This window comes from Gobio gobio (assembly GCF_949357685.1).
Source record: "Gobio gobio genome assembly, chromosome: 2".
NCBI lineage: Eukaryota > Metazoa > Chordata > Actinopteri > Cypriniformes > Gobionidae > Gobio > Gobio gobio.
In genome coordinates this window covers 4,010,858-4,036,983 of record NC_137098.1, presented here as the reverse complement: position 1 = coordinate 4,036,983, position 26,126 = coordinate 4,010,858, and the positions used below count along the sequence as shown (strand labels likewise).

The window sequence follows — 26,126 nt, the reverse complement described above, 5'->3', positions numbered from 1 at the left end:
TGGGTAGTTTTTGTGTTACGCAGATCCTGGGTCAGATGTAACAACCCAGTGTTTGGGTAGTTTTTGTGTTACGCAGATCCTGGGTCAGACGTGACAACCCAGTGTTTGGGTAGTTTTTGTGTTACACAGATCCTGGGTCAGACGTAACAACCCAGTGTTTGGGTAGTTTTTGTGTTACTCAGATCCTGGGTCAGATGTAACAACCCAGTGTTTGAGTAGTTTTTGTGTTACACAGATCCTGGGTCAGACGTAACAACCCAGTGTTTGAGTAGTTTTTGTGTTACACAGATCCTGGGTCAGACGTAACAACCCAGTGTTTGGGTAGTTTTTGTGTTACGCAGATCCTGGGTCAGATGTAACAACCCAGTGTTTGGGTAGTTTTTGTGTTACGCAGATCCTGGGTCAGACGTAACAACCCAGTGTTTGGGTAGTTTTTGTGTTACTCAGATCCTGGGTCAGATGTAACAACCCAGTGTTTGGGTAGTTTTTGTGTTACGCAGATCCTGGGTCAGATGTAACAACCCAGTGTTTGAGTAGTTTTTGTGTTACGCAGATCCTGGGTCAGACGTAACAACCCAGTGTTTGAGTAGTTTTCGTGGTAGTTAACAAATTTCTATTTGGATACTTTAGATCGGTCGAGGGCCCTGTGTTTCATCAGTTGCCCGTTGACGTCAACACTGCTCAAATTGTTGCCCCATGTATCATCATCACCTTCAGACTCACCTTTCTTTTCTTTCTTTCTTCACAATCTGAACGATTGTAATGACTTTGTCAGATTCCGACGACTCTTTCCTGACTGCTTTAGCTCAAGCACATTTCAGGTCCTGTCATAGCCTTTCTATCAAGGTTTAGTCTGGATTTTGACATTCCAGACTAAATGACCTTTTTGTGTCATTCCAAAGCTTCAGAGTTGCTTGTACGTCTAGATTTGTTTCTAGTTGCTTGCATGGCCCAACTGTGCTTCAGCTTCAGTAAAAGACAGATGTCATGGACAGAGCGTTCTCTGATCCAGCTCATGATGTAGAAAAACACCCTCAAACCAGAGTCCTGATGGCCTTTACTGAGTACATAAGAAATAGATGTTGCTTTAATAACTCACCAAGATTTTGTATTCACAAGAATCAGCTTGATATTAACACCCAACAACCCGCAAAATGTGTGTATTTCAGCCGTGGCGTAACGCAGTCACTCCTACTAGCCACTTTAACGGCTTGAATTTTAGGTATAATCAGTGTTGGGCACGTTACTTTAAAAAAGTAATTAGTTATAGTTACTAGTTACTTCTTACAAATAGTAACTGAGTTAGTAACTGAGTTACATCATTATAAAAGTAACTAATTACCAGGGAAAGTAACTAATGTGTTACTTTTTTTTTTCTTCTAATGTGTTACTTTTTTTTTTCTTCAAATGTTCAAATATGTCAAATAACTTGGATGCCCCCAATATTAAATATGTTAAATGAATGAATTGGACAATAAATATAATAAATTATTATTATAAAACATTGTACATTAAATGTACACTATTGTAATGTTGCTGTGGGACAATGTGAGAGACACCTATCAAATTCAATATATTATTGTAAATATTATAACATTATTGTAAATATTATCAGTAGACCTACTATAGTGTAAATATTGTGTAAATAGTATCAGTACTTCTTTACTACTCCCCTAGTAGTGGAGCTCACGTTATCACCTGGGTTTTTAGCCACTAATGTTGTGGCTGTGATGACGTGAGGCTTCATTAGATTAGAAATAGAATTACTTGCCACCGACGTGGAGAGACTCTTTCTTCCTGGGCATAAGCTGCACGTTACATAAACATTCTTACCTTTCACTTTTCCCTTTCGAGGGAAAAGTAGCGCTTATACTTTCAGTTTGCGAAAGCTACCTTTGAAGTCGTTGGACTGCCATCGCTGACTGTGCATATGTGTGTGCGTCATAGGCATAGACATAATAAATACATAGACGCCCTATTGGCCGCTGGACCGCACGTCAACGACGCCGCCATATTGCGGAGGGCAACTTTCCAATAACTCTAATAACAGGAATTGAGAAAAATGCCTGCTTCGTGTGCAGGGCCGGCCCGTGGCATAGGCGGAACAGCCAAATGCTAGGGGCGCCACTCGTCCATAGGGGCGCCAAAATGTATTAATGATTCTATTTTATTAATATTATTGATGTTATTACTGAAATATTACCACATAAAGCGCAAAAAAAACGTAATTAAGTCCCCCGCCTCTTTCCGGTCCGCCTCATCAATCTCCCCCCGCCGATCTACTTGAAGTGCGTCAGAAATACAACGCGCGATCAGTTTATCGTTAGGGGAATTTGTTGTGTCGCGTCGCCTCTCGCCGCATCCAACGCAGACAGGATTGCTTTCATATATTAGGGTGCTTGGCCGTTCGCGCCAGGTGTTGACACGGTGTAAGTTGCCTGATTATTTATGACGGATGGCCGAATTGAAGGGAAGATAAGGGATACACTGCTCTTCTTACATAGTATTTGTGTATTGTTTCTAGTCTAAATATCTAAAATTCCTAAATCAAGGTGCATTTACTAGATAAGTTAAATGACAGAAGATTGTTTTCTTGAAAATAAAAACAAAATGAAGTGAGTTTTTGCTTAAAACAAGCAAAATTGTTTGCCAATGGAGTGGGAAAATAATAATCTTGTTTCTGATTGAAATCTTGTTTCTGTCCCAAACAGAAATAAGATTATTTTTCTCACCCCATTGGCAGATAATTTTTCTTGTTTACTTGAAAATAAAATCAAAATGAAGTATGTCATTTTACTTATCTAGTAAATGCACCTTGATTTAAGAATTTTTAGATATTTGGACTGGAAACAAGAAAAAGATTCTAAATAAGAAGAACATTTTTTGCCGTGTAAAGACAGAAGTAAAGTGATGTAGGCAAATTAATGAACAGTTTATTTAATTGCATAGTAGTAAAATACTAATGTTTGCTAATTAATTCCAGTTATTTTTACCTTAAACTTTATGGAAGCAGCTGTTCTGGGTTCTCCAGAGGCAACAGCCAGTGTGATTTTGTAAAAAAATAAATAATATAAAAATATTAAACGCATGTAATATCACTTTTTTAATATAATAATAAAATTTCTCAGTTGAATTCCTGGTGAAAGCATGAATGCTCATAGTTTAGTGGAAGATTGCTGCCATCTACTAGAAAACAAACCCTTTTGCTAGTTCTCAATGAATAGTTTGTGCATGAATGTTAGATGCAATTACTCTTGCTATTTGTGTTTAGGCTGTAATGTGGCATAGGTGCAATATTTGTACAGTTTTACTATCATCAGCCTTTAAAAAATAATAATAAGAATAATATAATGAACATAATGACGGGGTAGAATGGACTGGACATCATATAAAACAACAACAATAAAAATAAAACATCAAAGCATTACAAAAATAAAACAGTACGATTGTTTCCACAACTTAGACTGATAACGTGTAGCGTAGTGCTAAACCTTGATACAAGGGGCACCAAGTAAAATCTTGCCTAGGGCAGCAAATTGGTCAGGGCCGGCCCTGTTCGTGTGCTGCTCGGGGCTGTACAAATCACCGCACAATTGGAAACAGTTCTCGGGGAATTACCTTTCACAAGTAAGACTGAACATTTGTTTCTGGTTGTATTTGGTCGTTATATTATTATATAATTAGTAATAGTGACGTTAGTTGGTCACCAGAGTCAGACTAAAATAGCTAGCGATGTCGCTACTTAGCTGTGGAAGTTGAGACATGAGTTGACATGATTTATATTATAGTTTTAGCTTATATTATATTTTATATTATAAATTAAATTTCCTGAAATCGATTCATCTATATATTTTTGAAAGACTTTTATGACAGGCGACTGACATATTGTGACTCTTAACGTTAGTTAACTTAAGTTAAGTTAGTTGCCTAGCTAACTTTTATCACACATTGAAGGTTTCCCAGACAAAGAGGTACGATATCAGAGCTCGAATTCGAGCATCAGGTACGGATTTCAGATATCAAAATATAATCTGAAAAGAGGCAATATCTGTATTAAAGGAAGAGCTGCATGATTAATTGTAAAAAGAATATTAATTCAAACACCTACATCATCTTATTCTTAAATTACAATTATTCTGCTATTTCTATTAAAACCTTTGATAAGTAGGATTACAGCAAAAAATCGTGATTCATCCAGAATTGTGCAGTTCTAGTTCACCCAAATATGAAACTCTGCTGGCCAAGATATGACATATATATCTATGTTTATATGACATATACATATTGGAAGGCCTTAGGGTGAATACATTATCAGCTCATTTTAATTTTTGTGTGAACTATTTCTTAAGTAAGTGTGTGTGTGTGTGTGTGTGTGTGTGTGTGTGTGTGTGTGTGTGTGTGTGTGTGTGTGTGTGTGTGTGTGTGTGTGTGTGTGTGTGTGTGTGTGTGTGTGTGTGTGTGTGTGTGTGTGTGTGTGTGTGTGTGTGTGTGTGTGTGTGTGTGTGTGTGTGTGTGTGTGTGTGTGTGTGTGTGTGTGTGTGTGTGTGTGTGTGTGTGTGTGTGTGTGTGTGTGTGTGTGTGTGTGTGTGTGTGTGTGTGTGTGTGTGTGTGTGTGTGTGTGTGTGTGTGTGTGTGTGTGGTTTTTAGGGGGATGGAATAAACATCCAACTGCAGGCCAGTTCCAGGGCATTTTCCGGTGTCTCATGGTCCGGTGCGGTGTCTCTCCAAGCACTTCAGGGAAAGTGGAACCACAGGAAGAGACCCTGTCGCTATCAGGGGTCTGTTCTTCGTATGTGGCTAACTCAGTTAGCTGGACTTGATTGTTGTCGATTTGGCATGATCTTGGATTGTTTGGTTCTTTGAAGCTCATCCGGGGGCCAGTTGCATAAACCATTAAGACTAGTCTTACAAGTTAGACATACATTTTTTTCTTTAAGACTGTTCATAATTTTTTTTTAAAATCAGTTACATAAAAACATAGACTGGCTTAATTTGATACGAAAAGTAAGACTGAATGCCACTTGCCTAACTGCTAGTGGCTCATACTAGATCTTAAGACACTGTCTTAACATAATGGCTTAGTTTATGCAACTGGCCCCTGGACTTGCTGTCATAGCAACAGGTCCGGAAACTCAAACCTGCTCAGGAGCGGTTTATTTCATGTAAACAGGATTAGGTTGCATACTTAAAATCTGTCCTAGCCACTGCTACTTTATTTCAAGAGTTCATTACTGAACCTGGGGCAATAATAATTTTAAATAATAAGAATATAAAAATCATATAAAAATGAGTATTTGAAAATAATATTATAATACTATAATGTTGTGTATAGTACTATACACACAGCCACTTGATTGAGAGATTTATTTGTGATGGAATATATTATCATTTTATCAGAGGTTTACACACGTACAGTTAAAAGCCAGGTGGCTTTTTTAATTATATGATGTCATTTACGTTGCTGTCTTGCCACCAGCCAATCGCTGCATTGCTGATCGTGGTTTTGAGTATCTGCCCTCTTCAGGGAACACAAGAACGTGCAGTAATCTCAGATAACTTAATCCAGATATTTTAATCCAATCCGCAAATTTGTTTGAAGAACCAAATTATCCAGACATCAGTGATCACGATTAAAAGATCTGGGATCTGTCAAATCATCTCAGATGTATTAAGCGAGGTACGAAGAACGGACCCCAGCTGTTGAAATGTAATCTCTAGCAGTAGAAGAATCTGAGGAGCTTCCATTCCCTTTTGTAAACGTTTCTGCACTTGTGTGTGACCACAGCTTCCTGCCAACCCGCTTTGGTAGCCTTGTGGACAATGCCCTGGTGTACATTTCAGGTTTTGTGTTTTTCTGTGATGTGTGCCATGGTGACCCTACAAAGGATGACTGATTATAGATGATTGATGGTTAATATACAGCCTTTTGTTATTGTTGTTATTATTATTATACCAATACTATTATTGTACCTACCAGTCACTATTTAATTTACTATTTTTATTATTGTCTATATTATTCTGCAATTGATATTACATTGTATTTGCTATTATTATTATTATCGTTATTATATTATACCACTTGCAATTATCAATCTATTATAGTTATGCTGGTAAATTATTGTACTTTTCACTAGTCACTATTTAACTATGTTTTATTATTGTCTCTATTCTGTAATTGATATTTCATATTCTATTGCTATTATTATAGTATTATACAAACTATGCTATTATCATTATATTATTGTATTTTTGATATTATATAATTATACTATTCATTATTTTATTTGCTGTATACTGTTTGTTTATTTCATTGACTATTTTTTTATTGACTATACACTATTTACTATTACTTCTCACTTTATCATGTATTTACTATTTGCATTGCAGTGTAGTTGTACCAAATCATATGTATAAAGGATCCATGAGTTATCTTTGTTATTGTATATTTAGAGTATCTACCTGTAAATATCTATCATTTTAGTGCTATAAAAAACAGAAAGCAGCCTGCCAGTGTGATTTGTATTTGCAGATGTTTCATTTTCTCAATGACGGTCAATTCTAAGCACAAGAAAAGCAAAAATCGGTTAAATACAGAAAATGCCTTTTCCACTATAAGAAAACTTAATTTCATTTAATGTGAAAATTAAATTATATCTCAGTATGGGCGTCTTCATAATTCTTATTCAAGTATAAAAAGCCAAACGCATTACAAGCCTTTGACAATTCCTTATTAAAATATATCTATTTTATAAGTCTAACTATCAAGATTTTAAGTAACTATAGAATAGAACTTTTAGTATACCACGTACATCATAAACCACTGAAATCGGTTGATAAATGTAAACGTTTTTTTTGTTTTTATCCAGAAAAGCCGCAGCTCACCCGTTTACTTGCATTTGTTTACAGTGCAGTCTTGCCCTCAGCAATATGGCGGACGCGTTGACGTATTGCAGCAACGTTCTAAAGCGGCCAATAGGGCGTCTATGTATTTATTATGTCTATGGTCATAGGTGTGTGTGTGTGAACTCAACCTATCAACCTCAACCTTCTTGTCTCCCACCCAACCCAACCCCCAACACGCATGGCTGGTGTGCGCGGGTGCACACACACACACACACACACACACACGCGCGCGCGCGCGTTGCAGGTCCGACTGACAGAGAGCCTGTTCGGATGAAAACCGCTTCAATGAGCTCAATTATAGTAACGCCGCATTTTTTTTCTCAGTAACGCTAACGGCGTTGTAACGGAAGAAACAGTAATTCGTTTGATTACTCGTTACTGAAAAAAGTAATTCCGTTAGTAACGCCGTTTATCTATAACGCCGTTATTCCCAACACTGGGTATAATATATAGTTTTCAATTGTAGTCTTTAAAAATGACATCTGAAATAATAAATTAAGTGCAATGTAGTGTTGTCAAAATATGCATCTCGATTCTGAAATATTTCCAATACTCATTTCCTACAGAATGGACACATCTGTCAGACAGCGCGTGACACACAAACCCGCCTCCACTCACTCCGGATGAATATTGTTCATGTTACAAAGCTTGAATTTCGCCGTGGGATTGTGCATATTGAACATAATTTGACTCATTCCAGCAGATTTTGTGCACAGACCCAAAGTGTGAGCACATAAAGCCGCCTCTCATTGCTAAATTTAGCTCTTTTTCGCTGTTTATTGCGCTGAAACAGTCAAATACACACAAAATAATGTAAAAATGCCACGAGTATTCACGCAAACACAGTCAGTTCTGTTTTAAGTGAAGGTAAACAGAAAGAAAACGCATGTGTAACAGTGTAATGGATCCGTGCGTCAGCTCTTAAAGTGACGGCAGCCTAATAAACCAAATTATGAGATATTAAAAATATCTATATGGCCGTTTTTCTCCATGGTATCGGTGTCAAAATTGTGACCAGTGAAAACGCGGAGTGGCTAGTAACTTTGGAAAACCACTAGCCACAGTGGCTGGTTAGCATAAACGTTAGCCAAGACCTGATCATAATATTTACGGTTATACTTTTTTCCCAATCCAAGGAGATCTTCAGCCGATTAGATGCTAGGACTTCAAACTGTGTGTAATAACATCAAACTTGTCAACTTGTATATTAATGCAGCAGGTCATCCAATTATTCAATGCATACAGAAAATTCATGTACTATATCATGCACAATATATACAGCAGAAACCACCGAGTGTATGCATTTAAAACAAACTGTTTTATTGCAATGTCATTTGGTGTGGTCAGTCACAGAAAAGTCTTTAACTTAACAACGAACAGCAGAGGTCTCAGCTCGGTCTGAACGACAAGCTTAGCAAATACAACATTAATAAAATAACATTTGATTGAATTGGGGTTGGGAGTTTGTGTGATGGATTCAAGGTTTAGAAATAAGCCTTGGAAATTATGTACATCAACGTTGAGAAATGTCATGAAATCAAACGCATTACACAGTTAACATCTTTACGTACAGATCTTGAACAGTGCACATTTACTCAAATTCATTTACTCAATGGCATAACGTCAATATTTTTACATTGCCAAGAATTTACAACACCAACAAGGCACGTCATTTCAAAAACATAATCCATTTTTATAAGAGTGGATCCAGTCTTGTAAATGAATGCTGTTCCGAACCGATGCTCACAAGTAAATGTGGAGCAAGAACATTAATCCCTGGTGGTAAATGCAGAACTTATGAGTCTAAACTCTCTGACAGCGCGTCACGTTTGGAGTGCGAGTCTTCGTTTTGTGTCTGTGGTTCTGCAGTTTTCTCTGAGGCTCGATGATCTGCACCTACTGCCTCTGCTACACACGTGAAACCTTGTGTCCTATTGAAAAAACAGACAAATGTGTTTAATAGCATTATCTAGTAGGGGTGTAATGGTACACAGAAGTCACAGATACCTCGGTTTTGGGTTCATTAATATGCGGTGACAATGGCGGATACACAGTTATACACAATATTACGCTTATTTCAAGAAATCACAGAAAGAGGAGCGAGAAGGAGAAAAATAAGCCTATTTCACCTTCCCATGAGGAGACAGCGAGTGAAGCGGCACAAATCCACGACACAAATCTTCACAATGCCCAATGATTTTGTCTCATTATACACTGAACTAGGGATCGACCGATATGGATTTTTTTAGTGCCGATACTGATTTTTTTTTCATCAGCCTTAGCCGATGAGCGATACGAGCTGCCGATTTTCTTGAGCCGATATTTGGAGCCGATACTGCTTTTGCTCCCTCAATTTACAACATAAAAATGACACAATGATCAGTGTGATAATTTAAAATTTACAATTTAAAAAAGGAACATTTATTGAACTAAAACAATATTTAACAAATAGTAAAAACAGGTGAGGTAGAACATGAAAAAAAAGAGTTCAGTGGTGAAAATAAATATTTTAGCATAAATAAAATAATTACACTATTGCACACAGTATCAACAAGCAAGCAGCATAATAAAGTGCACACTGACTGTACTATACTTAAAACTATTTACAACCTAGTCATTTAATGGTTACACTCTAAAAAATGCTGGGTTAAAGTTGGGTTGAAAATGGACTAACCCAGCAATTGGGTTGTTTTGACCCAGCGGTTGGGTTAAATGTTTGCTTAAAACAACCCAATTGCTAGGTTAGTCCATTTTCAACCCAACCTGGGTTATTTTTAACCCAGCATTGTTTAGAGTGTAGGTGCACTTCACTTAATCTCTTGTAGAAACACCAGCGGTAATTCAGGAGAAAATCTCCCAATGCTCCATGTGAAACTTCAGTCTTTCCACCTTTTACCATCGTGTCAATTCTCAATTGATTTTGATTAATATGCGCGAGCGAGAGCAAGAGAGTTTGAAGACGGTGAGAGCTGCCCTGTGGACGCCTGTCTGTAAATAATGCAGGGAAAAAAATATCGGCGAACGCAGCAGCCTTATATCGGCCGATGCCGATACACGTAAAAATCGCAAATATCGGCCCGATATATCGGTCTAACACTACACTGAACAAAATTATAAACTCAACACTTTTGTTTTTGCCTCAATTTTTCTTGAGCTGAACTCTATAATTGTACACAAAAGGCCTATTTCTCTCAAATATTGTTCACAAATCTGTCTAAATCGGTGTTAGTGAGCACTTCTCCTTTGCCGAGATAATCCATCCACCTCTCAGGTGTGGCATATCAAGAGGCTGATTAGACCGCATGATTATTGCACAGGCGCCACAATAAAAGGCCACTCTAAAAATGTGCAGTTTTACTGTATTGGGGGGGGGTCCGAAAACCAGTCAGTATCTGGTGCGACCACCATTTTCCACACGCAGTGCAACACATCTCCTTCACATTGAGTTGATCAGGGCAAAAACAAAAGTGTTGCAAGAGTTTTGTTCAGTGTAGCAGCGGAAACAACTTAAAATACGCCGTCATTTATGATCATACAGAGCAGGACATCCTTCTAAACTAATTTATTTGTGTACACTCCAGTGTTAATTTCGTTGACGAATAATTTGTGTCATAATTTTCGTCAACGACCTTTTTTCACTGACGAAAACGAGACGATAACTCAATAAAAACTAGTGTTGAATGACAAAAACTATGACGAAAACCTACTGTAATTTTCGTCAACAAATAAAAGCGAGACGAAAATGTTAGGGAGGGTGGATTAGGGAAGAGATGGAGTCAGAACTGATATCCTGTGTAACAGATGCACACATTTGATTTGACCATGCTGATCTACAGGCTCATCCCCAATCCAGCGCTCCAGAGCGGCTCAATCAATTAATAACACATTTATATGAACTAATGCTGATGAATAATGACAATGTTTACTTTATGATGATTATGTAGTAATATGTTTTGGACTGTTGTAACAATGCATATTTTATCTCCTGAACTTGAATGAGCTCCAGCAACTGCAATAGGAGGCGCAGCAGACATTTCAAAATAAGAGTCCCAATGTATTTCGAGCTTGTTTATAATTTAAAAGTCACGCATTATATATTCGTATTTGGTTACACAATAAACTGTATTTCATTTAATTCCCTTTTAATTCATAATCAGGAGGAAAGACCAGTATTTGACACATATTCAATAAAGTATCAGGGTTATAATAGTTCATTAAAACCATTAAAAAATCTTAATTGCTTGAAATTAAATAAATGTTAACTGAAATTAAAAAAATAAATAAACAAACTTATTTGAAGCATTAGCTTAACCTGATATGGCCTACTGACTAAAACAGAAATACAAAGGTTATAAAAACTATAGATGTTTTTAAAAAATAGACAAAAAAGTGAATTGAGCTCTTTCGTGTATTTTTAATGTCAAAGACAAAATGATGTCAAAATGTCAGTTCAAGTGACAGTCGGTTATGTAATGCTTAAATGCTTAATGTATTACAATTTAACTAAACTCATTAGATTTTAGGAGACTAAAACTAAAAAACTAAACCTGTTCGACCACAGCAAAGTTACGTAATTGGTAAGTCCGTGCTTATTCTCTTACTGCTGTGCTGATGGGGCGGCTGTGCCTGTGTTTCTACATGCATTTGTTTACCGTTACAAGCAATCTTTAAATACAACATACAGCAAAAATGGTATTTGCCGTTGGAAACGGACCTCTGGTTCGGGTCGGGTTCGGACTTAGAGGAACACTCCACTTTTTGTTAAAATAGGCTCATTTTACAAGTCCCCTAGAGTTAAATAGTTGTGTTTTACCGTTTTTGAATCCATTCAGCCGATCTTTGTATCTGGCGGTAGCACTTTTAGCATAGCTTAGCATACATCATTGATTCTGATCAGTGCATTAGCATCTCATTCAAAAAATGACCAAAGACACTTTCAATATTTTTCCTATTTAAAACTTGACTCTTCTACAGTTACATCGTGTGCTAAGACCAACTGAAAATGAAAAGTTGCGACTTTCTACACCTATATGACTAGAACTACTTTCTTATTCCTGCGTAATAGTCGCGGATCTTCGCGGCCGTATCATGGCAATGATATTACAGCGCCTAAAAGTAGCCCAGCTGGGTAACTTTCAATGTGACCGGCACTAAGTTTGTGTAGTTGCAGAGAAAGTTTCAGGCTTGCAGCCGACAAATTGTGTTGTGGATTTAGCTGTGATTCGCCATGGTTCTGTGTGTTGTGAAGGGCTGTGATAGTAAGTCGAAGGTGTAACTACCACCATGTTTCACAGAATACCAACCAATCATTGCGCCGCTGCAGCCATGGTACGGCCGTGAAGATCCACGACTATTACCAGTCCCTCCAGAAAAACGCTATTATGCGATCGCGTGATTTAACGCATAATCAGCCAAAGTCCGCATATTCATGCGGGGGCCGCATTTTTTCAAATACGCCGCACTTTCGCCGCATAATTTGCCTATTTCCGCGTGCAAAATATGCGGGCTATCATGATTTCATAATCCCCGCATTTTCGTTGCAAAAAAAGTCATATATATTAGCAGAAAGTTGAAAAATTTTCGTTTACTTCACACAAGAGCCGCCATTTCCGCCTATTGCCATGGGAACGTTTTGAAGTGACGTGATTACCCGACGCGAACGTCATCGAAAAGCTTCAAACCCCGTGGAGAAACCATAGATATCGGTGAAACCATGATGAAGCACAAACTCCCATTGGCCAACAAAAATAACAGCAAAAGAGCAAAGCAGTTTCCCTGTGTGCTGACTGATTTCAAAACACAGCTTTGAAGCGTTATGAATCAATGAGTCGATTCAGCGGTTTGAAGCGTTATGAATCAATGAGTCGATTCAGCGGTTTGAAGCGTTATGAATCAATGAGTCGATTCAGCGGTTTGAAGCGTTATGAATCAATGAGTTGATTCAGCGGTTTGAAGCGTTATGAATCAATGAGTCGATTCAGCGGGTTGGATCGCCAAAGTCACGTATTTCAGCAGTTTGACACGCGTCATGAATCGACTCGATGATTCATAGCATCATGATGCTGTGTTTTGAAATCAGTCATCACTATATAAGTCGTTATTTAGTTTTTTTTGCACACAATAACTATTATTGTCGATTCATAAAGTTATTGTAGAACCACTGTAGTGAGATGGACTTTGTAACGACGTCTTTAGTAGGCTACCTTTTATGGGTCTTGAGAGTGTACATTGTGCCAATGGAGGCCTTTCTGAGCCATCGGAATTCAACTAAAATATCTTAATTTGTGTCCAACAACATAAAGGGAAGTCATTAATGACAGAATTTTCATTTTTAGGTGAACTAACCCTTTAAGAGATTGCACTTTGTGCATTGGAAGCACTCAAATGTCTGTTTTGTATAGCGACATCTGTAAAACAGGAAGTTATTTATTAATTTTTTCAGAAGTTGTAGCATATTCCTTTTGTAAAGCTACAGAACTTGATTGACTAAATGTTTTGTAAATTTGAGCCATTATTAAGGTCTTCAATAAAACAAGATGAGAACTTAAATATTCCAGCACTTTCTGTGATGTAGTGCTTTTTTTCTCTTTCTCATCAAACCGCAGTTTTTGCAAGTTCCCGCAATTTTATCGCATAAAATTGCATAAATATCCCGCATTTTTCATCGCATTTTTTAAGAAAACGTGCCGCATAATCAAGGATTTTTGCCCGCAACAATCACAAAAAAAAGCCGCATTTTTCTGGAAGGACTGTATTACGCAGGAATGAGAAAGTAGTTCTAGCCATATAGGTGTAGAAAATCGCAACTTTTCATTTTCAGTTGGTCTTAGCACACGATGTAACTGTAGAAGAGTCAAGTTTTAAATAGGAAAAATATTGAAAGTGTCTTTGGTCATTTTTTGAATGAGATGCTAATGGCCTGATCAGAATCAATGATGTATGCTAAGCTATGCTAAAAGTGCTACCGCCAGATACAAAGATCGGCTGAATGGATTCAAAAACGGTAAAACTCAACTATTTAACTCTAGGGGACTTGTAAAATGAGTCTATTTTCAAAAAAGTGAGTGTTCCTTTAACATGTCAATGTAATGGTCGGGTCGGGTTAAAGAATCTCGGGTACGGGTCGGGTTCAGGCTTCAGTTTAAAGCCCATGCAGACCCTCTACCCTTCTAAGCTTCCACCAGTCAGGTCATATTATAGCATTTCTAGGGACAAAATGAATATAGAAATAGTGGAGGAAACCGTGAGCTGCAGGAAAGTTTTGTGATCCATTCTGCCCAAAAACATAAGAATACAATACTTAAAGCTTTTAAGCTAATGCATTAGCCGCGTAATGTTTAACATGGCTTGCCCTGTCAGTTGCTTTGACAGATGCGTGTGGCGTTTAATGTGTGATATGTTTCCTCAGTGCAAAACTTTCAGCGCAATATCCTTATCTGTGAGTGTTATAGACTTCACTGAATGAGTGCCGGCGTCAAACAGAGAGAAAACAGTAGACAGGGAGACAATTAAACATTCAAAAAAACATTCATTTTGCAGAAATATCTGTTGTTGGACATTACATTTAGGTTTGAAAATGTACATAAAATTCACGTATTTTATGAGAGTAACTGTAAAGAGAGAACAGCGTGTGATTGAATATAAATGTAAGACGTTTCTACAGGATAAAGAAATGACAGAAAGAGTTCCTGCAGAACATTCCTCTTTATTTAAGTAGGGATTTAAACGGTCCTTTTGCTTTATAGCTCTTTTGCACATAGCATTGATACACACTCACCTAAAGGATTATTAGGAACACACACTAATACTGTGTTTGACCCCCTTTCGCCTTCAGAACTGCCTTAATTCTACGTGGCATTGATTCAACAAGGTGCTGAAAGCATTCTTTAGAAATGTTGGCCCATATTGATAGGAGAGCATCTTGCAGTTGATGGAGATTTGTGGGATGCACATCCAGAGCACGAAGCTCCCGTTCCACCACATCCCAAAGATGCTCTATTGGGTTGAGATCTGGTGACTGTGGGGGCCATTTTAGTCCAGTGAACTCATTGTCATGTTCAAGAAACCAATTTGAAATGATTGGAGCTTTGTGACGGTGCATTATCCTGCTGGAAGTAGCCATCAGAGGATGGGGACATGGTGCTCATAAAGGGATGGACATGGTCAGAAACAATGCTCAGGTAGGCCGTGGCATTTAAACGATGCCCAATTGGCACTAAGGGGCCTAAAGTGTGCCAAGAAAACATCCCCCACACCATTACACCACCACCACCAGCCTGCACAGTGGTAACAAGGCATGATGGATCCATGTTCTCATTCTGTTTACGCCAAATTCTGACTCTACCATCTGAATGTCTCAACAGAAATCCAGACTCATCAGACCAGGCAACATTTTTCCAGTCTTCAACTGTCCAATTTTGGTGAGCTGGTGCAAATTGTCGCCTCTTTTTCCTATTTGTAGTGGAGATGAGTGGTACCCGGTGGGGTCTTCTGCTGTTGTAGCCCATCCGCCTCAAGGTTGTGTGTGTTGTGGCTTCACAAATGCTTTGCTGCAGACCTCGGTTGAAACGAGTGGTTATTTCAGTCAAAGTTGCTCTTCTATCAGCTTGAATCAGTCGGCCCATTCTCCTCTGACCTCTAGCATCAACAAGGCATTTTCTCCCACAGGACTGCCACATACTGGATGTTTTTCCCTTTTCACACCATTCTTTGTAAACCCTAGAAATGGTTGTGCGTGAAAATCCCAGTAACTGAGCAGATTGTGAAATACTGGCACCAACAACCATGCCACGCTCAAAATTGCTTAAATCACCTTTCTTTCCCATTCCGACATTCCGTGTGGAGTTCAGGAGATTGTCTAGACCAGGACCACACCCCTAAATGCATTGAAGCAACTGCCATGTGATTGGTTGATTAGATAATAGCAATAATGAGAAATTGAACAGGTGTTCCTAATAATCCTTTAGGTGAGTGTATGTTTTCATAACATTCAATAGGCACATTGTTTGAATTGGTCAGGATGTGGAATATTGTTTTGTCAATGAAATAAAACAAAAAGCCCTTTTTAACTTTTTAGCCCGATTAATCGAAGAAATAATCAGCCAACTAATCGATTATCAAAATAATCGTCAGTTGCAGCCGTAGTTCGGGACGGATACACGTACCGTTGCACCGCTAATATCTAGAGAAATGGATAAAATGGTGTGCTCACTTCAAGAGATCGTCCAGTTCTCGTTTGATTTTGTTGACCACAGGTGGACCCTGGTACACTAGAGCCGAGTAGAGCTGCACTAGAGAAGCTCCAGCACGGATCTTATCAAGGGCATCCCGTCCGCTGGCCACTCCACCCACTCCAACAATGGGTAACTTCCCTACAAACACACACAGAAGCTCATTTCCTTATTCGATATGAACCCTCATTTCAATCAATCAGTCTAAACACGAATCAAATGTGTAACAATAAAACGAAGGCTTTGACCTTTGAGGATTTATGGGTACATTTATGCATTTGGCAGATGCTTTTATCCAAAGCGATATCATCGTCCATCGTGATGCCACACCCCCGTTGCGAGTGCGACACACACTAATCCTCTTCTATAGTATTAGTTAAACTAAAAACTTAGCAGGGATTGCTCTGTAAATTAAATTGAGAATGTAACAAATGCATATATGCTATTTTAAATACTGTAGTCTATGCCAGATATATATAGCCTACATTTTGAAATCATTTGAGGCTGAAACATCCATAAGCATGTGTGTTTATTTTAGCACTTCTGTCAGTGAAACAACACAGCCTATAAAACATTTAAACGATTTTCAGTAAATAATGGTTACCTCAAGAATATAAGAAAATTAAATATTAGTAAGAAAAATATTTGATTCATACTATTTCCCCGCAAAGATGCGTCTTAAACCGCTCAGCGCTTTGAGAGGAATGTGGGACACAAGCTGGATAGACAGCTTTCGAATACATCTTCATCTTCATGTTTTCTCCTGAGGTGGCAAGGCAACACTTGTTGTAAAAGGTCTGAAGAGCGGATCTTCCACAAGGTCAAGACATTTAGGCAATGTTTGATTATTCACTGCCAGAGAAAACGAAATTAAAATCACCGGCGTGTGTGTGAAATGCGCCATTCAAATAAACCAAACTTGACGCGCCTTACCAAGTTTAATAACAAGAACAAACTGTGTTAAATAAAATTTGAATTAAAAAGGTATTCGTCCTTCAGTGTTTTTTATACTTTACCACAGTAAAGAATGTGAATAGTTATAATAGACTTAATTATAAGCAAACGAACGGAAGAAATGTTTATAATCCCCTGCGAAAATGGCGACGTGAGTGAAGATTTGGGAAAAGAAACGAGATGTCCATGTCCATTGGGATAAAATGGACTGGGCCTATTGTTAAAATTCACGGAAAATCGAGTGAACAGATCCAGATCGCAAAACAGAATGAAAAGTGCTATCTGACCATTATTTCCTTTCTAGGCTAAATAAAGCTTTGTGCTTCACTCCTGTGGTAATATTCACGTGAAACAGCATTCACATACAAAACACTGGGTTAGTAAAATAACGAAATAATTTTTTTAAAAGTAGAAAATAGTATTTATGTAAAGAGATATAGTATCCCCCCCCCCCAACGACGATATCTTCGACCATCACGATGTTTTACTGTAAACATCGTCAACTACCAATTTAGGGGACATCGCCCAACCCTAAGGTACACACTTTACATTTTGTCAGTTCTTGCTTTCCCTGGGAAGCGCTTGGCGTTGCTAGCGCCATGCTCTATTGTTTGAGCTACAGGAAAGCTTATGGATACCTTGGGTCAGTGCGTACATCTCTCGCACGGTTTGAGTAGCCAGCTCCTTCAGAGGCTGACCACTGAGTCCTCCTATTTCATGCTTTTTAGGGTCTTTAAGAGTGTCCGGCCTGGAAATAGTGGTGTTGGAAACCATTAAACCATCAACGCCAACCTAAAAGGCAAAACAAATCCTGTAATTATTGCCATATTTTTCCACTTATTTTTTTGACCTGTGAATTATAGGAAGACTGACCTCCATGATGACCTCAGCAATGTCTTGCTTGTCCTGCGTAGAAAGATCTGGGGCGATCTTCACCAGTACAGGCGGTCGCCCCCCCGTCCGCAAACAATCCCGCTCTTTAAGCACCTGAAAAACCACGAGATCACATGATGAAAAGGGATTAACACGAGGACCAAATAAGGCCGTTTCATTTGTTTTAATGCAAGATACATGTATCTTAAAGCAAAATGGACAAAACAAAGATTTCACTCACTTTTATATAAAAACAAGATACAACACAAATATTATTGTAGTGCAGAGATATCATGGTGGTGTGATTAGGGCCCTATGATTTCCACAATGCAATAATCATGGAATTCTGTCATAAAAACGTAATTTACTCTATAAAGCAACAATACAAAAATAATTTCAATAAATTTTTCTTTAAATTTTAACACTAAAAGTCTGTTGTGCAGCACTTTGTTGGACAAAAAAGTTTGTTTAATTTCATATGATTAAAAGATTAATTAATGTGCCTTCGTTTGATTGCCATCAAAATTTAAAATACACAACACAGAATTTCTGGGGGGGGGGGGGGGGGTTATTATTGTCAAAATTGTTGTTTTTTGTGAATTCAATTAATTACACATGCTTTTTGATTATTTAAGTTGTAATAAACCATAAAAATGGAATCCAGAAAACTTAAAACAGAAAACAGAGAATTTGGTTAAAAAAAAATAAAAATAAAACTGAATTTGAGAAAAATAAATAAAACTTATTTCATAGGGCCCTAAATAAGTAATTGTTGTTAAATTGTAGTTTTTGATTCCTATAACTTAATTTAACTATTAAAATGAGTTTAATTCACCTGAGTTTAGTGTTGCACATCGAGGGATTTATTTATTTAATGTGGGATATTCGTATAGAATATTGCAGGGACAATTTGGGCGGTGGACAGGGGTCAGCGGCTGAGCCGCCCCATACGCCACAAACTGAGATGCTCTGTGTATTCTGACACCATCAGAACCAGCATCAACTTCTGGAGCAGTTTGAGCTCCAGTAGCTCGTCTGTTTGATCGGACCACACGGGCATCAATGAGCCTCGGCCGCCCATGACCCTGTGGCCGGTTCTCCACTGGTCCTTCATGACCCTGTGGCCGGTTCTCCACTGGTCCTTCATGACCCTGTGGCCGGTTCTCCACTGGTCCTTCATGACCCTGTGGCCGGTTCTCCACTGGTCCTTCATGACCCTGTGGCCGGTTCTCCACTGGTCCTCCATGACCCTGTGGCCGGTTCTCCACTGGTCCTTCATGACCCTGTGGCCGGTTCTCCACTGGTCCTCCATGACCCTGTGGCCGGTTCTCCACTGGTCCTCCATGACCCTGTGGCCGGTTCTCCACTGGTCCTTCATGACCCTGTGGCCGGTTCTCCACTGGTCCTCCATAACCCTGTGGCCGGTTCTCCACTGGTCCTTCATGACCCTGTGGCCGGTTCTCCACTGGTCCTCCATGACCCTGTGGCCGGTTCTCCACTGGTCCTCCATGACCCTGTGGCCGGTTCTCCACTGGTCCTTCATGACCCTGTGGCCGGTTCTCCACTGGTCCTCCATGACCCTGTGGCCGGTTCTCCACTGGTCCTTCATGACCCTGTGGCCGGTTCTCCACTGGTCCTTCATGACCCTGTGGCCGGTTCTCCACTGGTCCTCCATGACCCTGTGGCCGGTTCTCCACTGTAGAGGTCTTCACGGAGCCCCCGAGACCCAGGACCCGTACGGGTTCGGGTCTATATGTTAAATGGTCAGCCGGGTTCGGGTCGGGTCCCAATCTATTACTTCGGGTCCCGGGTCTGTTTAACATTGTGTGTAATACCCGAGTATATCCGAACTCGGAGAACCTGCCCGTGATCAGAGTCAGTCAGCACAGCTTGTGTGTTTTTTGTAACTTGCCATTTGTAAAATTAGGATTAGAAAAGTGTGGGCCGGGAAATAAGGTTTAAAAAAAGAAAGAAAGAAAAAACACGAGCGATCTCTCTCTCTTGCTCGCTCGCCTCGCTCTCTCTCTCAGCCATTGCAAGTGCACGGTAGTAATGGATAGCCTACCTTCATGAGTGACGTGAGAAAAAGCTAAAAAAAAAACAACGAATATAAAGAAGTTAAACCCACGGGCACCTCTTATGTCTGGGCATCCTTCATGCATATTGTGGACAAACATGAGACAGAAGTATTACGTGTGACGCACTGTTGAAGTTTGATTTTAACTTATATTTAAAAAATATATTTCAAATCAGCAACAAAACCTCAGGTGAACGGTCACAAATTGCGTAAAAAAGCTGATATTTCAGGTTGCTCCAGCTAACGCGCATGTGCAGTCTCAAGCTTGTGTCATGTTTCTATGGCAACCCGAGCTTCTGCTGTGACGAGTAATAATAATATGAATGAACCGTCTTGTTTAATCTTAAAGTTTTGGTGAACAGAACCGGCTCACTGAGATTATAGCAAATAAATAATGCTCACGTCAGCGGCCACCGAACGAGCAATCGTTATTATAGTTCAAAAAGGCAAACAGTCAAAGTTAAAGTTAAAGACGCATTTGTCATCCGTCACCGTGACATAAAGTGGACTTTTAAAGCTGAAATGATGAGTGAATTAAGCATGCTTGGAATAACAAGAGAGGAATAAAATGGATTTTAACTTTTTGGCAAGGATTAATGTATCACAATCAAGTAACGTTACAAGGAAGGGAGACGACGGCTAGGTAAGACAAAATGTTATATTTTTCGCAACTTGTTTATTGACTTGTTTATGGTGGAAAATGTGACAATCGGGTCCAGTCGGGTCTGTGTCTTCGTGCCGGGTTCGGTTCCAACTTTTAAAGGGGTGGTAAACCACGATTTTACTATTCTAACTTTAGCTAATGTGTAATGTTGCTGCTTGAGCATAAACAACATCTGCAAAGCTACAACATTCAAAGTTTAAAGCAAAGGGAGATATTTGCTTTTAAAGAAATCAGTTTCTAAGAACTACAGCAAACGGCCAGTAGGCGAATACACACATTCCTCCAGGGTTGGTGACATCACCAGGCTCAATATTTACATAAACCCCTCCTCCGAGAATATTAAATAAGGGGGGGGGTGAGGCTATTTTGTATCGCGGCGCTGTTGTGGTATAGTTAGGCTGGAGTGTTGTTGCTGCAATGCCGACGAAACGCTGTTATTTTCATCCGGATTTCAGGTCTGGGGTACTTGCTCTGTTCAGCCTTCCTTGTGGGACGGGGGTGCGTTGCAGAGCGTTTATCATACAACATGTTATATACATGTGTGTAATAGACAGAGGGGAACAGGTGCGCGCAGGGCTCCCGCAGCACATCTCACGGAGGAAAACTTCCACAATCTTCGCAAGTTCAATACAGGATTCGCAAAACGGCAGCTGCGTGAGACAAACATGGCCAGTGTGTGAATGCACGACGCGTCCGGGGCTCCTGCAGCACATTTCACGGAGGAAAACTTCCACAAACTTCGCGAGTTCAATGCAGGATTTGCACCTCGGCTTGTCCTGAAAGCTGGATTTACAAACAGAAGCTGTTTACGGGCCACAACCTGTAAGTCTGATTTATTTTTCGTCGATGTGTTTTCCTGTAATAGGTTAATTGTACGTTGTAGCAAGGAAGTAAACAGATGACAACGCTGTTCTGCAAACCAGTCTGTTAAATGCTCATTCATACTTAACGTTATCCGACGAACGTTACAAACACTAACGTTAAAATCTCAACAGCGAACCTGGCATTAGTGTAAATGATTCTTTGATTAGAGCTTTTATGTATTGTTTATCTGCATGCTAAACATGCTTCTGTGTGTGATTTGGCTACTAGTAAAGCCAGTGTTTAGTGTTCGTTTTGGGTTAATAGTTCTTGCGACAGATATTTGGCTATAATCGTTCTAAAAATACAAAAGTAAAAGTGCCATTCAGTAGCAATCACTGTAGATCCGCAGTCTTTACTCTCGAGGACTGAACAGGTTCTGCTCGATCATCTTCACTCAAATGTTCTGGGTCTGATTCGGGCGGTAAGGGGCGTGACGTTTCCGACAAACGTGCACTAGGCGGTCAGCGAACCACAACACACTGGGCCAGCTAACCAATCAGAGCCCATCGCGTATTTTTGAGGGACTGGCTTCATACAACCCGGAAAGCATCAGACCGTTTTACAAAGGAGGGACAGAGCAGTGTAGAATAAAGGTCAAATATATGAAAAATAATGCAATTTTTTTTTTAAACGAAGCATGAACACATGTTACAGTGCACCCCACAAACACAATCAAGCCTTCAAAAGAATGTGTTTTACCACCCCTTTAAATAATAGACGGGTCCAGGTCGGTTCCATTTAGCACATTACGGGTCTCTTCGGGTACGAATTTTTGGACCCGTGAAGACCTCTACTCCACTGGTCCTTCCTCTGAGCACTTCTGATAGAGACTGACCACTGCAGACCGGGAACACCCCACAAGAGCTGCAGTTTTGGAGATGCTCTGACCCGTCTAGCCGTCACAATCTGGCCCTTGTCAAACTCACTCAAATCCTTACGCTTGCCCATTTTTCCTGCTTCTAACACATCAACTCTGAGGATGAAAAGTTCACTTGCTGCCTAATATATCCCACCCACTAACAGAGATCATCAGTGTTATTCACTTCACCTGTCAGTGCTCATAGTGTTATGATCGGTGTACATACAGAATATAATGTATCAGCAGGAAAATATTCTTCTACACTGTGCTATGGATGTTGTTGAGAGCAGCTACTGGGCATTTCTGTGAACATTCAATGCAATGTTCAGCACTGGAATGAAGTACTACCTTGTCCAGAAGGTGGCGTAGTTCTTCCTTGCCCTGTAGGTCTCTAAGGCCGGGAGTGTTGGGGCTGCTCACATTCACTACCAGATAGTCAGCAAGAGGGCCCAGTGTCCGCACGCCCTCCACATAATCTGACACCGCATCAGCAGAGAGCTTGTTCTTCCCAAGATTGACGCCAAGAGGTTTCCCTGCTGATATCAGACATTAATGCTGTTACAGAGGAGCACGACTTTCCTGCCAGAGCTCAGTTGTAGTCAAATAAGTAGGAAAAAGCAGTGAACGTCTTTATTTACAAGGCATTAAGGGAAATGATGTTATGTAAAGATATTTTCACAGAGTTGAGATAAAAAAGGAAACTCATACACACTGCCTTCACAATAAATAAGACTAGTTTGTGTCTGTGATTTACCTTTTGTAAGTTCTGACTGTACATGCTTTCTGGCGTTCAACCTTTCCTGCACCGCAGAAATGCCACAACTATTGAATCCATATCTGAAATATATACGCAAAACACACAATTCAGGATGGTATTATGTAAATACCATAATATTTGATGTTCATAAAGATGCATTTCCATCACTAAGCTACTACTACAGTATTACTAATTATTGAGTCAAGTTTAGGTCTATTGGTATAAAAACACAACTGAAGCCATCATTCATGTTCGAAGCGTTATCAATGTGGAACGTTTAATACGTAGGTTAGGGGTTTGTTCAGATCCTACGCATTTTAGAAGAGAATGTCCGGACTTAAACTTTCAAATGACGAGCAGCATTTGGCATTCAAAACATGCAGCACTCATTTACTCCATCTGGAGGGACTCCACCCTCGTTTGAATGCCTGTGGAGAAGCTATACACAGCACTGGCTGACGATATTGGTGTGACACTGATACTAATGACGTCTTTATCGTTTGATGTTGACATCAGCAAATTAAACAGACCAACGAGATTCTTTCCTTCGTTCATTTGAAAACAGAAAACCTCGTCCAGTCAGAAATTAGGATTCAGAATTATTGGCCCCCCGGTAAATATGATCAACGATGGTTGTAAAAAAAAAAATAATTCTACATTGTTTAATCTAACCTGAATAAGTAAAAAAATTGAAAGTGGGGGGAAACTCACATTATGAAATAAATGCTTTTCTCCAAAACACGTTGGCCACAATTATTGGCACCCCTAGAATTTTTTATGAGTAAAATAAATCTTTTAAAGTATATTCCCATTAATATTAATTTGTTCATCACACCAGGGTGACTAGGAGCATGAAATTGTCCAGCCATGACTTCCTGTTCCACATGAGTATAAATATGAGGAAACACAAAAGCCAAATTCCCTAAACCACAGAATAAAGTTCTGATGTGCAACAAAAGATCAATGGGCCTCATTCATGAAACACGAACAGAACGAATTTGTGAGTAAATCGTTCGTAAAGCCGCTCTGACGTAAATTTCCGGATTCACGAAAATGTTCGTATTTTCAAAATGTTAGTTGGTACGAAAGAAATGTATGCGAAATGGTGCGTAAATCATTTGAACGTTCTGTGTTCTCATTTACTCATTCACTGTCACTTTTTACCTGGCCGTCCAATCACAGTGGAGGAGGGGTGGGACAAAAACTACACCGACCAATCATCCTACTTGTACACCGACTGAACAACAATAATGGAGAAGTTAATACTGCTTTTTACTGCATTTTTGCATTCAGTAATATTCTTCAAAATGAGATACTAGTAACACATTACAGCCATGGATATTCTATATCATATTCATAGCAATCAAAGTATCTCAGATGGAAAAAACGCTGCCCTTGCAAAGCGGTTTCAAGCTCCCCCAGCTGGCCGTTTTCAGAAGAGCACCACGCATTAGCTGGCTAAAATGCTTTGATGGACACATGATCATTTAATATTTATTGCTAGGCACATTAGTCTCTTTAGCATTTAAGCAAAATACTGGAGCCAAACCTGAGAAAAAAGTCCAGAAGATTCCACAGCGTTCCTGGACACGTCATTTGCAGTTGTAATTCATGGGCGGGGATTATGCTAATTATGAATGAGCGTGCACGCGCCTCCTTTTTACGAATGTTTGGAATTCATTAATATACACACGTTTAACTAGCGAATCCGTGGTATACGAAGCGTTTGGAGGAGAGTTTTCGTAAATGTCCCTTTTACGCGCAAATGACTCATATATTTACGAAAGTTTCATGAATGAGGCCCATTGAACTTAAAAAAAAACTAGAAAGTGGTTGTAGGAAAACAGCTAAAGCATTGAAAAACCACATTTCCACCATCAGGGCAATAATTAAGACGTTCAAACATCTAAAGATGTTACGAATCTGCCTGGAAGAGGACGTGTGTGTGTATCTCGTCCTAATGCACGAGAGGAGGAGAGTTTGAGTGGACAAACACTCTCCAAGATCACAGAGAACTGCAGAGATCTGTTGAGTATTGGAGTCAGAAAGAAACTGGACTGGAGCTTCAAACGGGACCTGGTTCTGCAGATGAAACTACAGTGGTCAGTCTCTATCAAAAGTGCTCCAAGGAAGGACCAGTGGAGAACTGGGTCATGGGCGGCCGAGGCTCATTGATGCCCGTGTGGTCCAATCAAACAGACGAGCTACTGGAGCTCAAACTGCTCCAGAAGTTAATGCTGGTTCTGATAGAAAGGGTCAGAATACACAGAGCATCTCAGTTTGTTGTGTATGGGGCGGCACAGCCGCTGACCAGTGCCCATGTTGACCCCTGACCCCGCCCAAAGCACCAACAGTGGCCCGTGAGCATCAGAACTGGACCAGAGCAATGGAAGAAGGAGGCCTGATCTGATGATCACGTGTTCTTCTACATCACGTGGATGGCCGGGTGTGTGCGCGTGGCTCACCTGGGGAACACATGGCACAGGTGCATTATGGGAAAAAGGCGTGGTGGCGGAGGCAGTGATGCTTTTGGCAATGTTCTGCTGGGAAACCTTGGGTCCTCCATCATGTGGATGTGACTTTGACACGTCCCAACTACCTCAGCATTGTTGAGCCCATGTCCAGCCTCTCATGGAGACGGTTTTCCCTGTGGCTGTGGCTCTTTCCGCAGATAATGCACCGCCACAAAGCACAAATGCTTCAGGAATGCTTTGAGGAGCACAACAACGAGTTTGAGGCGTTGACTCTGCCTCCAAATTCCCCAGATCTCAATCCAATCGAGCATCTGTGGGATGTGCAGAACAAACAAGTCCGATCCATGGAGGCCCCACCTCGCAACTTACAGGACTTAAAGGATCTGCTGCTAACATCTTGGTGTCAGATACCACAGCACACCTTCAGGGGTCTAGTGGAGTCCATGGCTCGACGGGTCAGCAAAAGGGGGA

The 26,126-nt window shown here is 39.8% G+C and overlaps 2 protein-coding genes across 6 annotated transcripts in view; one reads left to right on the top strand and one right to left on the bottom strand.

Moving 5' to 3' along the window:
- drd4b (dopamine receptor D4b) overlaps positions 1-26,126 on the top strand; it is a 473,608-nt gene that overhangs the window by 443,311 nt on the left and 4,171 nt on the right. The window lies entirely within an intron of this gene.
- The window catches only part of dhodh (dihydroorotate dehydrogenase), a 28,217-nt gene continuing 10,294 nt past the window's right edge, over positions 8,204-26,126 (bottom strand). The window contains exons 4-9 of one of the 2 annotated variants that reach the window (XM_079806293.1): positions 23,179-23,261; positions 22,773-22,960; positions 17,961-18,074; positions 17,726-17,879; positions 16,115-16,274; positions 8,204-8,834 (exon numbers count right to left, since the gene is read on the bottom strand). In XM_079806293.1, coding sequence (XP_079662419.1) covers positions 8,699-8,834; positions 16,115-16,274; positions 17,726-17,879; positions 17,961-18,074; positions 22,773-22,960; positions 23,179-23,261 — 835 coding nt within the window. In that variant the 3' untranslated portion in view covers positions 8,204-8,698. The remainder of the gene's footprint in view (positions 8,835-16,114; positions 16,275-17,725; positions 17,880-17,960; positions 18,075-22,772; positions 22,961-23,178; positions 23,262-26,126) is intronic. The other variant, XM_079806294.1, reaches the window with a different exon arrangement.